At 44.5% G+C, this 16,039-nt stretch overlaps 1 protein-coding gene across 2 annotated transcripts in view; it reads right to left on the bottom strand.

Moving 5' to 3' along the window:
- Nucleotides 1-16,039, bottom strand: part of EXOC6 (exocyst complex component 6) — a 364,846-nt gene that overhangs the window by 173,562 nt on the left and 175,245 nt on the right. For both annotated transcript variants that reach the window (XM_075348570.1, XM_075348571.1), the window contains exons 13-15: nt 13,933-14,030; nt 9,431-9,536; nt 5,572-5,681 (exon numbers count right to left, since the gene is read on the bottom strand). In XM_075348570.1, the coding sequence (XP_075204685.1) occupies nt 5,572-5,681; nt 9,431-9,536; nt 13,933-14,030 (314 nt within the window). The remainder of the gene's footprint in view (nt 1-5,571; nt 5,682-9,430; nt 9,537-13,932; nt 14,031-16,039) is intronic.

Genomic DNA, 16,039 nt, shown 5'->3' with positions numbered 1-16,039 from the left:
ACCATGTGAACATACCCATACAGTGTGTGCACTCATAAGTTCATCCAATATGGAATTTTTTTCATGAGGAAGGATTCACCAATATTCTCACCGGAAGAAAGCAGAGTCGATTTGTGGGAATGGCGCAGATTTATTGCAGCTTGTGCCCTTTTGTGGTGGGTGAAACCCGCAAGGAAAATCCAAAGAATAATTTGACAGGTCGTAGATGCCAAATTTCTCCACATCGTGTGGATGAGGTTTTGTAACGTCTGACATTGTAATACGCAAAGGATTTTATATTCCAGACTGACAATCCACAGTGAATCCATGAGGACTCACCCTTGAGAGAATTGATATTTCTGTGAGGGTTGCTCTGAAAGCGATGCCTCATATTGTATTGAGCTCATCTACAGCATCGGAGCCGGATGTTGGTGTTTTACTAAAGATTGAACCTATCCGCTTATATCCTGTTCAATCCGTTGATGGCATCTCAGGGACAGCCTAACGAGTGCCGTCTGGTATAGATACGAGTATGAAACATGGTGCATGATTGATTTCCTCCATGGCAAAAAACAATTCTTCCAATGGCATTGATGTGGTGGGTGGTGGAATTCAGGTCTAGCGGAAATGAAGTTTTCAAAATGATCTGCTCGTCCATATTACAACCAGGGAACAGTGTCCAGAGCGTAATGTCGACTTTCATGAATGGAAAAAATGTTGGTAACATTGGATTATCACAAGGTTTGTGCCAGGTGGTGTCACGCTAGGTACAGGGAAATAGCAACTGCACGGCAAAAGGGAAGGGAGACCCGTGTCTAGGGAGAGGGAAAATGGTGACCAGCAGAGCTCTGCTGGTTCCTGGGGTCCCTCACCACCCTAGATAGGCTCCACACCTATGCGCCGAGCCAGATACCTGACCCTAGGTATCCGCTAGTGTCGGACCCTAAATAGGGATGGATGGGATGAGCTCTTCGTCAACCCCACTAAACAACTATAGAAGACACCACAAGGAGGACACACAGGGAAAAGCATGAACTACTTATCATTAGATGACTCAGGTAGAAGTTCAGCTGAGCTTTCAGCAACGATGCCACAGAGGAGTACAAACCACCTGCTTGCAACCTCAGCTTCAAAGAGCTGAAAATATCACCAGCACCAGTCGAAAGGAAGGAAGGGGTATTTAAATACCAAGAGAAAACTGATAATCAACAGCTGGGTGGAAGTCGAGGTTCTGCTGGGTCCAAAAGGGGGATTGATGAATCCAGCAGGAAAGCTACATATACCAATGAACACTGACAACAGGAACAATGGAAAGTCAGGGAGCATTCTGTGCAGCCAAACGCTGTGACCTTCTATGGCCAGAAACCACAAGACTTTCGGTCACATGTGACACACTTGTGACAAGAGGGTCCTGCAACTTACACAGGAACAAAAAGATGATCGAATGCAAATCTGTCAGGACCTGCTGGACCACCGAACACATTGCAAAATTTGGCTGTACAGTCCTAACACATCCGCCATGTCGTCCATATTTTGTGCCTTTGGGCCCATCGCTTTGGGCCCATGAAAGGTGGACTACATGGGCAACATTTTCCAGATGATGACTGGGTTATTGTAGGTGTAAAAAAGTGGTTTGCCTCTGCTCTGCTGATGCAGATTTTTCCAAGCATGGCATACAGGCTCATGTCTATCGCTGGCGAAATTTCTGCAAAATTGCAGAATCAATGGAGGCGAATATGAGGGAAAATGATGCGATGAAGCCGAAATCCTCCTTTATTCAAATGTGTTACCGAGCTCTGTGCATCTCTTGTAGTCTACGTGTTAATAGAAGGCATTTCAGACCAACCCTAGTATATTCTTCATTTCAGAAGGTCACAAAAATGGCTGACTTTACACACTTCTCATATAGGCGGGATTATGATGGCCTATCAGAGATTAATGACGTTGCCCCATTTTCCTTACCTTCCAATATATTTACAATGGAGCAAAATTAGATCCAAGTCTTAGGTATTTCTTTTCTTATACACCCTAAAATTTGCGTTGCTTTTGCAGCTGCTGCTTGGCATTGAGATGCTGATGTGTTGTTTATGTTCTTATATGCAGTTTTTTTTGTTATTCCCAATATTTTAAGTAGTTTTGTGCTCTCTGCAGACTTTCCTTGAGGTCATTCATTAAAATACTAACTTTTATTACATATGCAGAATCAGCAGAAAAAATAAGACAAGGCATAGACCAACTGCCCCTTACAGGCTGCAGGTAAATGCTGCCATCAAGTGTGTATGCGCAGTACTGCAACAGGGGGCTTGTAAAGGGGTCATCACTGCAATGTCTTATGCTCTAATTGGTTTCACACTATGGGACCTCATTGAAAAGCAATTAACTATTTAATGTGAATACTGTATAAACTAAGGCTGTGCTCACCTAATTATAACCATTCTACAGATGACGGAGTTATGTATATGACCGAACCCGGTTTATGGACCCATGTGGAAGCAAATACAGCTCTTCATGTTTTGTATTACTGGAGCTATGGGCACCCTGTGCCACCAAAGTGGTGGATATACAAGGCAGAGCTGCTTGTGCATGTGTTGATGTTGTTGGCACATGGAGGTACAGTATGAGCAGCCTAAAATGGATCCATAATACAGGAGGGCACCGCCGCGGCCTGCAGATTGACTGCCATTTACAGTCCATAGTTTGTCATAAGAAGCATCGGGTCGGGACTTTGTGAGTTGGGTCCTCTGGAATGCTTCCTCCTCCTGTCTTGCCTCCTTAAATTTTGTGCTGCTGCCTCCATTACTGCTATCGGCGGCATGTTCACATTGTTATTGTGACGTTGTCTTCAATAAAATGGTGACGGAATGGGCGCATGCGCGTACCGTGATCTCCAGCATCATTTTATTGAAAGACACTGTGGAGACTTATTTAAGCAGCAGCGGCGCATGCACAGATTTCTTTATTTTTTATCCAGCGCATGCGACACCGCTGCCCCCAGTCATCTCCACAGTGTCCTCAGTAAAATTGGGCCAGAGATCATGGTCCGGCGACATTTTACCGAAGACAATAGCATGCGCCTCTAACAGCGGTAATGGTGGCTGCGGCGTGAAATTTAGATAAAGAAAAGGAGGTAAGGCAGGAGGAAGAATGATCACAGAGGACCCGACCCATAAAATCCCAACCCAATAGTCAAGCCTGTGCAGAAATGACGTCAATTCTGAAGGTTTGAACAAGGATTATTCTGCAATCCCGCATCGGATTTTTTACCTAAAGGTATTATTTTAATCAGCATCCAAGCACTATTATGGCACTGCTTCGAGTTTACAGGGCAAAAACCTGCTGGTTAATTCCCTTTAATCTTTTATTGAGAAATGCATGCAAAGAATCAATTTTTACAGTGTTGACTCTTATTTTTCAAGTCTTCCACAATTCCCCTTGACAGCTGGATATAGGTTTCTGGGCCAAATCCTGGTTGATGACGACCTGTTCTTCAGGCTTTAGGGCACATAGAATTTGGAGGTGTTGTCCATAGCCATCTCAGTTTTAGAAGACTGACAGCTGGAATGTAATAGGTCTTCCTTCTTCACATATAAGCCCACCATCTTTGCAGTGTTTAGTTATCATGGGCACACGTCTCATGCAAAAACACTGGCGAGCGCTTGTCTGGTTTTGACGACTCGTCGGCCGGCCCGTGTACTTCTCTACTTGTGTTTTGTGAGTAAATATTTACAGGTTAGGTCAAAAGGTTACTCGTTACTATGTGTAAATTGTACCCAGGATCAATTAAGGATGTGTGAAACTACTCTCATTTACATTCATTACCAGATAAGACATGGCAGATAAGCTGGAAGGTGGCTTCTGGCCACTGTGGGTTCACGCTGGGCTCTCAAATGTTATTCTAACTGATTTGGCTATAGAAAGACAATTACAGAAAATGCGGCTCACAATGGAACAGGTAAATCTGCTCAGACTAAACAAACACCTTATATATTAGCCGCAGTCACACACAGGCCAGAGGGACACAAGTTGGCTCATGTGCTACAGTTGTGTGATCCCGTCTGAACCTGGTGATTATGGCGGAACCATACTGAAAAATTGCTCATCGTACATGGCTCATATTAGTCAGATCTTTGCCTGAAGCTCCCTGAAGTAAGGTTGTAATAAAGGGAGCCGTTTTCCATGGCTGGACCTATATTTCACCAGAAGACTTGGATACATCTGCAAGACGTTTGTACGTTCTCTCCATGTTTGCGTGGGTTTGCTTCAGGTTCCTCAGAGAATTTAGATTGTGAGCCCCAATGGAGACAGTGATCATGATGTCTATGGAATATGATGGCGCTATATAAGCGATGCATAATAATAATAATAATAATAATAATAAATAAAACATATTCCGAACCTGCTGATATCAACAGTTAGTGGCCTCCCGACACGATTGTCTGTGATGAGAATGATCTAGCATGTCCGGATTTAGGACTGCCGAGACATCCGGAGATAAGACACCAGCAGAAAAGTTTGAATACGGTTCTTTCATAGGGAAGACGGGAGCGATCGACCCAGGTAGCGTTCCTGTGTATGGGAAATTTGGGACAGGTAGATGCCTCAGGCGTTGACTAAGGACCACAAAGGTCAGAAACATGTTGCCTTGCTCTTAGCCTATGTTCTATACCTTGGAAATATGTTTTTGGATGTATTTTATCTGTTGAATAAAAGTTTTTGGATTTTATTCTGGGACAAGGGCTGCTTTCTTTCAATTTTTACAGTTGCCGGTTGGATGATCAACTGAACCGTCGTTTGCCCTACAGCCACGTAGCGTGTATGGAGGCCTTACCTTATGAAATAGTCTCTGTTAGCAGACACTGATCAACCACTGACAGATAAAGGGAACATTACTTTTTCTAAGCTAATTGCATCTGTAAAGGGGTGGGATATACTAGGTAGCAAGTGGACAGTCAGTTCTTGAGGTTCATTTGTTGAAACCATGAAAAATGGGCAACCATAAGGATCTGAACCATTATGACTATAGCCAGTTGTGATGATGAAGCAACTGGGTCATAGCACCTCAACTATGGCTGATCTTGTAGGGCGTTCCTGGTATGCACTGGTAAAACCTTCCAAATGTTGTCCAGTAGCATAACCACAAGCCCATCAGGCACCTAATGTGACCCTATCCAAAGCACCTATGATGGGCATGTGAGGCTGCACGCAACTTACAGAAATGAAGCGATCCGCAGATGAATTCTGGTGCCACATACTGCAGATTCAGGTGCCTTTATATTAGGCCATCACACATAGGACTGAGCATGGTGAAATCCACTATGGCTGATTTTTCTTTTCATAACCTCTGTTGTCAAAAGATGGTCACGAGGCCCCCATACACATTATGGGAATATATAATGCTTACTGAAGACCTGTTGAGTTTTATAACTTCATGACATACCTACACCAATGTATTATCTTATCACCATTTTTGTGAACCTGAGTAGATTTTTGGCTTTTTCTTCCCCATCGGCCTAAAATCAGACTCATGTCTTTCAAAGCTAAAGAAATATGAATTCAGTGAGGATGACCATACTACCGAGCGCTGGCACTTACCTTCGATGAAGTGATTCCGAAAATTTAAGGCTTGCATAAATAAATTCTTTCACCTGTATATAAATCTGAGGGACAGACTGAGACATTGGAAGTTTCTTTGGAAAGGATACCTAGAATAAAAAAAAAGGATTGAAAAAAAAAAAATATAATATTGTGCTACATACAGTTTTGCTGATAACTACTTCTCTTCACTTTTACCTGTGGTCTTTAAGCCCACCATACACATTAATGTTGGTCACACCAGCCGCACATCTGAGGTCTATGGAGGCTTAGGCAGGCTTTACACGCTGCGACATCGCTAGTAATTGCTAGCGATGTCGAGCGCGATAGCACCCGCCCCCGTCGTACATGCGATATCTGGTGCTTGCTGCCGTAGCGAACATTATCGCTACGGCAGCTTCACACGCACATACCTGGTCGGCACTTTACCCTCCTCATCCAGATTGCCCTGGTGCAGTGGCTATCAGGTTAATATAAGGGGTTAATGACAGCGCGACATTAGCAAAAAATGCACCAAAATCGCATGCATTTTTATGTGGTTTTGGTGCATTTTTTTGCCAGGAGATGAAGATTTGGAGCAGAAATATCTGCACCCAAATACTTAATGTGCACACAGTGTCTAATCCAGTAATCCGGCATTGAGTTCAATTACTTCACTTGAGGTGGGGTCACTGAATTCAGTGAGCTGACCAGAGATCAGTTCACCTGAGGTCACAGTTCACCTGAGGTCAGACCTGGGGTACCATGGGAACCCCAACTGTGACCTCAGGTGAACTCATGGACGTCACACAACTCACAGCTGCAGTGTGTCCCTGACGCCACATTGAGCGGTCACTTTTTTTTTAATGTGACCGAGCATTGCGGCGTCAGATGTAGTAGAGCTAGGATCATCACGTCGCATCTGTAGATTACATCGGACCTGGAGGGTGTTTTGGGGGATATTAAATTGGAGAAAGAGAGTGGGGGGAGTTGTTGTTATTTTTTAATAAAAGGATTTTTGTGTGTTTATTTCTTTTGACTTACAGGGTTAGCTGTCATCAAGCCCATTACTAACCTAGTGGCTTGATGACAGCCGTGATTTTTGACAAACCAAAGCTGTCATTAACCCCTTTTATTAACCCGATTGCCACCACTCCAGGACAATCAAGATGAGCAGGGTAAACCACCAGAATTGTCACATCTAATGAATGCAATAACTCTAGGGCAGCTGCGGACTGCTATTTTTAGGCTAGAGGGGGTGCCAATAACCATGGGCCTCCCCAGCCTGAGACCTAACTGTCTTTATCTTGGCTGAGTATCATAATTAGGGCGAGACTTAAAAAGCCGCATGGGATCCCTCGTATTTTCATACACAGCCAAGATTATGTGCAAAGCTGGGGGCTGTAGCCTGTAACTGTCTGCTTTATCTGTGCTGGGTATCAATATATGGGGGACCCTAAGCCATTGTTTTCCAATTATTTATTTATTTTCAGACTCCTCAACCAATCACAGATGCCGACAGTCTGACTGCAACCAATCACAGACGCTGTTATAGAAGGTGGCCAGGGGAAATAGTGAATATCAATGAGAGCTAACGAGCGGACCCGGAAGTAGTGTAACAACCGGGCGGGAGACTTGGTAGTGTATAATTGTCCTGCTTAAATCTTTATTTTGCTTCCATTTAACTTTTAAGATTTTTATCTGGGTGGCTGAAACCGAACAGTAACTTGGACTTCCCTGAACTTTACAATTTGGGTTTGCCCATCACTAATTAAGAGTTCTCAAGACCAACCACAGAAAAACAGCCCAGCAGTAAGGTGACATAGCTGCCAACCGAATGAGTGGTACTGTGAATGGGAGAGTCTGGAGAAAAAGCTGCCAAGCGAATGAGCGCTCCTGTGTGTGGAAGAGTCAGATGAGATAACTGTCAACTGAATGAGCACTCTTGTGTATGATAGAGTCAGATAAAATAGCTGCTGAGCAAAGAAGTGCTCCTGTGTATAGGTGAGTCAGATGAGATATCTACTGACTGAACGAGTGCTCCTGTGTATGAGAGAATCAGGTGAGAGCGGCCTACAGAACAAAAGCTCCTGTGAACGGTAGAGTCAGGTGAGATAGCTGCCAACCAAACGAGCGCTTCTGTGTATGGGAGAGTCAGGCGAGATAGAGGCCAACCGAACGAGTGCTCCTGTGTTTGGGAGAGTCAGGCGAGATAGCTGCTGACTGAACAAGCTCTCCTGTGTATGAGAGAGTCAGGTGAGATATCTGACAACCGAATGAATACTCCTGTGCACGGATGAGTCAGGCGAGATAGCTGCCGTCCGAAGAAGTGCTCCTATGTATGAGAGAGTCAGGTGAGATAGAGGCCAACCGAACGAGCGCTTCTGTGTATGGGAGAGTCAGGCGAGATAGAGGCCAACCGAACGAGCGCTTCTGTGTATGGGAGAGTCAGGCGAGATAGAGGCCAATCGAACGAGCGCTTCTGTGTATGGGAAAGTCAGGCGAGATAGAGGCCAACCGAACGAGCGCTTCTGTGTATGGGAGAGTCAGGCGAGATAGAGGCCAACCGAACGAGCGCTTCTGTGTATGGGAGAGTCAGGCGAGATAGAGGCCAACCGAACGAGCGCTTCTGTGTATGGGAGAGTCAGGCGAGATAGAGGCCAACCGAACGAGTGCTTCTGTATATGGGAGGGTCAGGCGAGATAGAGGCCAACCGAACGAGCACTTCTGTGTATGGGAGAGTCAGGCGAGATAGAGGCCAAAAGAACAAGCGCTTCTGTGTATGGGCGAGTCAGGCGAGATAGAGGCCAAAAGAACGAGCACTTCTGTGTATGGGCGAGTCAGGCGAGATAGAGGCCAAAAGAACGAGCGCTTCTGTGTATGGGAGAGTCAGGCGAGATAGAGGCCAAAAGAACGAGTGCTTCTGTGTATGGGAGAATCAGGCGAGATAGAGGCCAACCGAACGAGCGCTTCTCTGAATGGGAGAGTCAGGCGAGATAGAGGCCAACCGAACGAGCGCTTCTCTGTATGGAAGAGTCAGGTGAGATAGAGGCCAACCGAACGAGCGCTTCTCTGTATGGGAGAGTCAGGTGAGATAGAGGCCAACCGAACGAGCGCTTCTGTGTATGGGAGAGTTAAGCAAGATAGAGGCCAACCAAACGAGCGCTTCTCTGTATGGGAGAGTCAGGCGAGATAGAGGCCAACCGAACGAACGCTTCTGTGTATGTGAGAGTCAGGCGAGATAGAGGCCAACTGAATGAGCGCTTCTGTGTATGGAAGAGTCAGGCGAGATAGAGGCCAACTGAACGAGCACTTCTGTGTATGGGAGAGTCAGGCGAGATAGAGGCCAACCGAACGAGCGCTTCTGTGTATGGGAGAGTCAGGCGAGATAGCTGCCTATTGAACAAGCGCTCCTATATATGGCAGAGTCAGGCGTGATAGCTGCTGACCGAGCGAGTGCTTCAGTGTATGGGTGAGACAGGCGAGAAACTGAACAAGCGCTCTTTTGTATGAAAGTTAGGCAAGATATCTGCCAGCTGAACCATCATTCAGGTGACCGCTATCTAAAGTAAATGGAGGGGCTTTAGCCATACATTCTAAAATTTACAAACAGACAAATGGTGTTGATGATCAAACATAAGCTTATCAAAGCTTTATTTCTCCACATCTACTCCATCAAACATCTTCACACATGCCCTTCATTGGAATAGGCCACCAGACATCTAATTGGAAGACAAATACACTAGATCTCCATAATTGGTAGATAACGACTCCCAGGCGGACTGATACCATCTCTCCAACCCCTCACCTTAAGGTGACTTACTGTAAGCACCAGGTTAGGCCACAGCGTGTCAAGCAAACACCAATCAGGCTTACTTACCTTGTCACCTTCCGGATCTTGGAAAGGAAATTTGCTAATTACAGCCATGTACTCCTCTTCATTAGCTACAGGGATTGGGCTGTAGTTATCCGCTTCAAAAATATCCCTGAAGTCACAAAATCAGTGGATTAAAGAAGATCTGAATTAACGATTATCCTCTGCATTATCACAGTGGACATGGCATTCTGTAAATCACCCAATATTATTGCACTTTAACCCATTCCTGCCAAGGCCCATTTTCATTTTACTTTTTTCATTCCCTTCATCTAAGTATCATTACTTTTTTTTTAAAAAAAAATTGACTAAGGATACCCATAATATGTTTTTGTCGAATTTATGATATTGTAGAATTTCTACACCTATGATGTGAATTAGGTTACTTGCATTTTATTTTAGCATACGTTTTTACTGCATGACGGGCATTCTGATTTTCCTTTTGTTTTATTGTATTTAATGTACAAGTCAAATCACTTTATACCAGGGGCTGCTGATAAGTCTTTGGCTTTACCCAGAAAGAAACGAGATAGGATGATGAAACTTTACATTTATTCCACATACCCTCCGCTGATGTCAGCACACTTCTTACATCGGTATTCCAAGTTCTGTTAGCCTAGTAAAAAGAAGGGTTTCGGTTGTGCCTCAAACCAGGCATCCGTAGCAGCCATGGCATCAGAAATGGTGTGGAATTTGGTACCCTTGAGGTGTTTCTTTAGATTTGGAAACAGATGATAGTCGGAGGGAGCAAGATCTGGTGAATAAGGTGGGTGGTCAACCAGCTGGAAGCCCAGCTCTGCCAGTTTTGCTGTGGTCGCTTGTGCAGTGTGAGCGGAGGCGTTGTCTTCCAGGAACAAGATTCCTTTGGACAGCTTGCCGCACATTTTGGCCTTCAGAGCTGCCTTCAATTGGTCCAAAAGTTCAATGTAATACCTTGCATTGATGGTGGAACCCTTTTGAAGGTAGTCCGCTAGCAGCATGCCCTCCTTATCTCAGAACACAGACGCCATCACCTTAGTGGCTGATTTTTGCACCCTGAACTTCTTTGGACGAGGAGAACCACTGCGCCTCCACGCTTTTGACTGCTCCTTGTTTTCAGGGTCATACAAATAAATCCAGGTCTCATCCATTGTGACCAGTCGATCAAAGAAGTTCTTATCAGTCTGGAAACGCTGACAAATAGATTGGGAAGTTTTCACTCGCATGCGTCTCTGATCTGTTGTCAAACATTTGGGGACCCACTTTGCAGATAGCTTCCTCATGCCCAAATGTTCATGGATAATGACACAAACACGTTCACGGGAAATCCCCATGATGTCTGCTATTGCTTTAGCTGAAATTTGTCTATTCTCCAGTATGAGGTTGTGCACAGCATCAACGATCTCCGGAACAACAACCACTTTTGGTCGTCCAGGACGTTCCTCATCGTTGGTGCTGAAGTGGCCCGTTTTAAATTTGGCAACCCAGTTCTTATGAAGGAATATGAAAGGCATTGATCCCCCAATGTCTGCGACATATCACCATGAATATCCTTCGCGGACTTTGCAGAAACAAGAATTTTATCCCTCCTCTGCTCTCAGTTGCTGTGACTATCCATTAGACTCCACTATTTTGATTTCCCGCGTGCGTTGAACACTGTTGCCATAAGCAACAAACACAAAATTTTGAAAACATATATTACATAAGGCTTTCATGTGATGTAACATTCGTTACCATAGAAACAAAAAAAGATCACAAAGCCAAAGACTTATCAGCAGACCCTTGTATTTTGCTAGACCGGACCTTTGCAGACACCATGATACCAAATATGTTTTTAAATTCCTTATTGAGGAATAATGAAGGAGTTTCCATTCATAACAAGGGGCATACGAAACACTGTCACCTTGGTGAAGTCAACAGACCCCTTTGCATTACATGGACAGCCCATTGATTTCAATGGGAGCAGTTTATGAGCAGCATTGCCGTATTCGTATGGATATTATGCGTCTGAACAAAACAAAGTATGAGCCCCTTCGTTCTGTGGATCATAGGGTTCCAAAGAGGGAATTGAAAACCAGGTGTAAGATGTTATATGATAAGGGGACTCTTTTCAGAAACTAGATGTTCAAGGGAATCTATCAGCAGGATTTCACCCCCAAACTTTTCCTATTCCCATGCACACTTTCAAAGACAAATCCAACAATACCTTTACATGGCCAGTTTGTTCCTTCATTACTGAGAAATCAGAAAGTCAATTGATATGCGAATGGCTATGATAGATCTGAAACCTTTGTCACTCCAACTCTATTCCTGCGAGAAATCAGAAAATCAATTGACACGCAAATGGCTGTAGTAGATTTGAAACCTCTGTCACTCCAGCTCTATTCCTACACCGCCTCTTCATGCTTGACCAATGACTCTTTTGCCTAAAGTCACACAACATACAATCTGTTAGTCAAGCAGGAGGCGGCGGCGCCACTGGACAGGAAATAAAGCTGGAGTCACAGAGGTTTCAGATCTACAAATAGCTCTTCAGTGAAACAATTTTCATGGAAGATGGGAATACACTCATATATCCAATCATGTTTATAAAAGTATTTAGACACATAATATCCCCATAGTGTTGGATTCCTGGTAACAGGACATACTCCTATGAATGCTCAAACAAATGTGGAAACCACACAGTGGAGTGATACAATCCATAAATCTTTATTAATTAGGGTCTTAGAAACACAAACGGTTAAAAAGGAATTGAAAATCCACAATTCCTGAATGACATAACATAATTAAAGAGGACAAGTAGAAAACCTCGCAAACGTGGGGACCAGGGCCACATAAATTATAGATGACTGGAAGATGTAAACGATTTTATCCAGTAAAAACAAAGGATGCATTAAATACCAGTCATCGATATGTAAACATCCCCTCCTTAACAGTAACAAGCTTGGTATGGATGTAAAGGGATTCCCCTTATCTCCTGGTACTACCGTGTCCTGGGTCAGCAGAGGTAAAGCTGATCTCAAAATACATACCAGCAGTTCAGGTAGGAGGGAAAAGGTCCAAGGTCCACGCCCAACGGCCGTTTCGGATTGCCTTTCTCAAGGGACACCGCACGTTATCATAGTCCCACATAACTCACCCTTAAGTAGTGTGTGTAATTAGCCATCAGCACGTCCAGCCGCGTTCACGCAGATACCCACAGACACACCCCGGATATGACGTGCACCCAGACCGGCGGCGAGTGGTGACGTGCTGCGCATGCGTCAGGGAAACGTCCCCGTGACGTCATCCACGCAAGCACGGCACCACCTATGATGCCGCCGGGTGAGCGCACCCGGAAGTTGTGCTGAGAGACGCGCGTATGCAGCAATGGACGAGGTGATGGCAGCATAGGGAAGCTGAACAGAACCAGACATACTAGAATTAGACAAGGATCAAATGATCCATAATATAGAAAATCCTTGTCTAAATTAGGACAGGCATACATGATACTGTGACTCTGTTTTGTTGATACAAGAAGCAATGACTTAAAGCAGGATTTTCTATATTATAGATCGTTTGATCCTTGTCTAATTCTAGTATGTCCGGTTCTGTTCGGCTTCACGACGCATGCGCGGCACGTCACCACTCGCCGCCGGTCTGGGTGCACGTCATATCCGGGGTGTGTCTGTGGGTATGTGCGTGAACGCGGCTGGACGTGCTGATGGCTAATTACACACACTACTTAAGGGTGAGTGACGTGGGACTATGATAACGTGCGGTGTCCCTTGAGAAAGGCAATCCGAAACGGCCGTTGGGCGTGGACCTTGGACCTTTTCCCTCCTACCTGAACTGCTGATATGTATTTTGAGATCAGCTTTACCTCTGCTGACCCAGGACACGGTAGTACCAGGAGATAAGGGGAATCCCTTTACATCCATACCAAGCTTGTTACTGTTAAGGTGGGGATGTTTACATATCGATGACTGGTATTTAATGCATCCTTTGTTTTTACTGGATAAAATCGTTTACATCTTCCAGTCATCTATAATTTATGTGGCTCTGGTCCCCACGTTTGCGAGGTTTTCTACTTGTCCTCTTTAATTATGTTATGTCATTCAGGAATTGTGTATTTTCAATTCCTTTTTAACCGTTTGTGTTTCTAAGACCCTAATTAATAAACATTTATGGATTGTATCACTCCACTGTGTGGTTTCCACATTTGTTTGGGAAATAGCTCTTCAGTCTCATTTTGAATATCAATTCAAGAACTGATTTCTCCGTAATATAGGACAGACTGGTCATGTAAAGGTATTGCTGAACTTGTCTTTCAGATTGCAACAGAATTACTTTGATAAGACCACAACTGGAAAGACAAAAAACCCTAAAAATAAGGGCTCTAATGTTCCCCAAAGAGATAATAAAGTCAATGATTGGCCAACAATCACATTTTGGTCATTAAAGTTTAATTTTTAATTATTATTCCCATTTTCTGCCCTTAATCAACTCTCTTAAAATATTGAACAACCCCTATAGGTGCTAATCATTACCTGAATAGTCCAGCCCATTTTTTTAGCAGTGTTTCATTATACTTGTCTCTCACTTCATACAGGAGATCAAAGAGTCGATTCACCGGAAATCCATATCCCTAAAAAGTGAGAAAAGCAAATAAGGTACGATGTCAGCGCTAATCGTGTATATCATCTTATTCTCACAAACTAAAGTCTGACAGGTCGGGATCAAAACAATTAAGATATTCTGACAGGGTGGCATATTTTTATTATTTTTAACTCAGAACTTTTGATACATTAATACCCTGGATATTCAGTTAAAGGGAACTTGTCATAAAAAACAAGGCAAATTTAATCTGGCTGCAGGGAGAAAATGAAGTTATATTCCTACTGCAGCTGCTCGCTTCACAATATCAGGGAGGTGCTAACAGCCATGATCTCTATACAGAGTGGGTTCCCTTTAATCACTTCTGCTCAACTGACATCCTTCTGTGCAATATGTCACTCATGGATTAGTCAGCGTATTCCTTCTGTACAGAGCGATGATTGCTCACTGCATTGTACATATGACGGGAAGGAAGAAGCTGCAGGGAAAAGATAACTTCATTTTCTCTATGTAGTTGAAAATCCAGTTAGGTAGCCATATATGTGTAGGCTGGGTGTGGCTGCTACATTGCACCCCTATGGCAACTGTATTGTACTCTGAATTAGATTTGTCCTCTTAACTTTATTTTAAAATACCTTTAGTCCATTAATTGTCTATTTTTTTGCATGTCTCTAAATTTACTCACATGTTCATGAACACTAAACACAGAAGATGCACAAAAAAAAAATCAGAAATACCTGCTTTCAACTCCTATTTTTTATCCTATTATTTCACAATACTGAAAAATATATAAAAATCCCATAATGTCAGTCATGCAGGATCTTCCCCTACACTTTCCCCTTCTCACTCTCACTCTTCTGCATCTGGCTGCAGCAGGAGCTTCCCACAAATCATCCCCTGTCTCACTCTCCTGTGTTGGCTGCAGAAGCAGGTCCCCCATGTTCTCTCCTTCCTCACACTCCAGTGTCTGGCTGCAGCAGGAGCTTGCTCCATGTCCAGCCCTTCCTGACTTTCCTATGTCTGGCTGCAGCAGGAGCTTCCCCCACATCCTCCTCTTCCTCACTCTCCTGTGCCTGGCTGCAGCAGGAGCTTCACCCATGTCCTCCTCTTTCTCACTCTCCTGTGCCTGGCTGGAACAGGAGCTTCCCTCACGCCCTCCTCTTCTTTACTCTATTGTGTCTGGCTGCAGCAGGAGCTTCCCCCACATCCTCCTCTTCCTCACTCTCCTGTGCCTGGCTGCAGCAGGAGCTTCACCCATGTCCTCCTCTTCCTCACTCTCTTGTGCCTGGCTGGAACAGGAGCTTCCCTCACGCCCTCCTCTTCTTTACTCTACTGTGTCTGGCTGCAGCAGGAGCTTCCCCCATGTCCTCCTCTTTCTCACTCTCCTGTGTCTGACTGCAGCAGAAGATTTCCCCACATCCTCCTCTTCCTCACTCTCCTGTGTCTGGCTGCAGCAGGAGATTTCCCCACATCCTCCTCTTCCTCACTCTCCTGTGTCTGGCTGCAGCAGGAGATTTCCCCACATCCTCCTCTTCCTCATTCTACTGTGTCTGGCTGCAGCAGGTGATTCAACTACATGTTCCTGTAGCACCCCTGAGACTGGTCGCTACAGGGTATATCATTATATCCTTCCCTGGCAGGTCAAGATATTAATCTAGTGAGTTCTACACACCACCATACAGCAGGGAGAAGCAGTCACTAGGAAAGGTTTAACAATGTTTCTACAGACACAGGAAGTGACTCAGCCAGTTCTTAGCATACCCAGGTTGCCATAGCAACTTGCAAGTTAAGAGTAGGAAGCAGTTTCACTTTACCTCAGAACAAGCTTGGACACGAGACAGAGCAGACGCACAATGTGCAGCTCCCTGAAGTCTGTCAGGCCTTCAGAGAGGCAGAACAGAGCTGTCTGGATGTAACACCGAACAGGCAGCTCCACCAAGCCAGTAACATCTAGAGAGATGGGACCCGGCACCTGTAATCGTGGACTAAAAGGGAGCAGTCGCCAGAGAGACGGGACTAGGCACAAGAGAGGTACAGAGC

The sequence above is a fragment of the Anomaloglossus baeobatrachus genome, chromosome 5 (assembly GCF_048569485.1).
Source record: "Anomaloglossus baeobatrachus isolate aAnoBae1 chromosome 5, aAnoBae1.hap1, whole genome shotgun sequence".
Classification (NCBI taxonomy): domain Eukaryota; kingdom Metazoa; phylum Chordata; class Amphibia; order Anura; family Aromobatidae; genus Anomaloglossus; species Anomaloglossus baeobatrachus.
The sequence above is the reverse complement of the archived record's forward strand: the minus strand, read 5'-3'. Positions and strand labels throughout refer to the sequence as shown.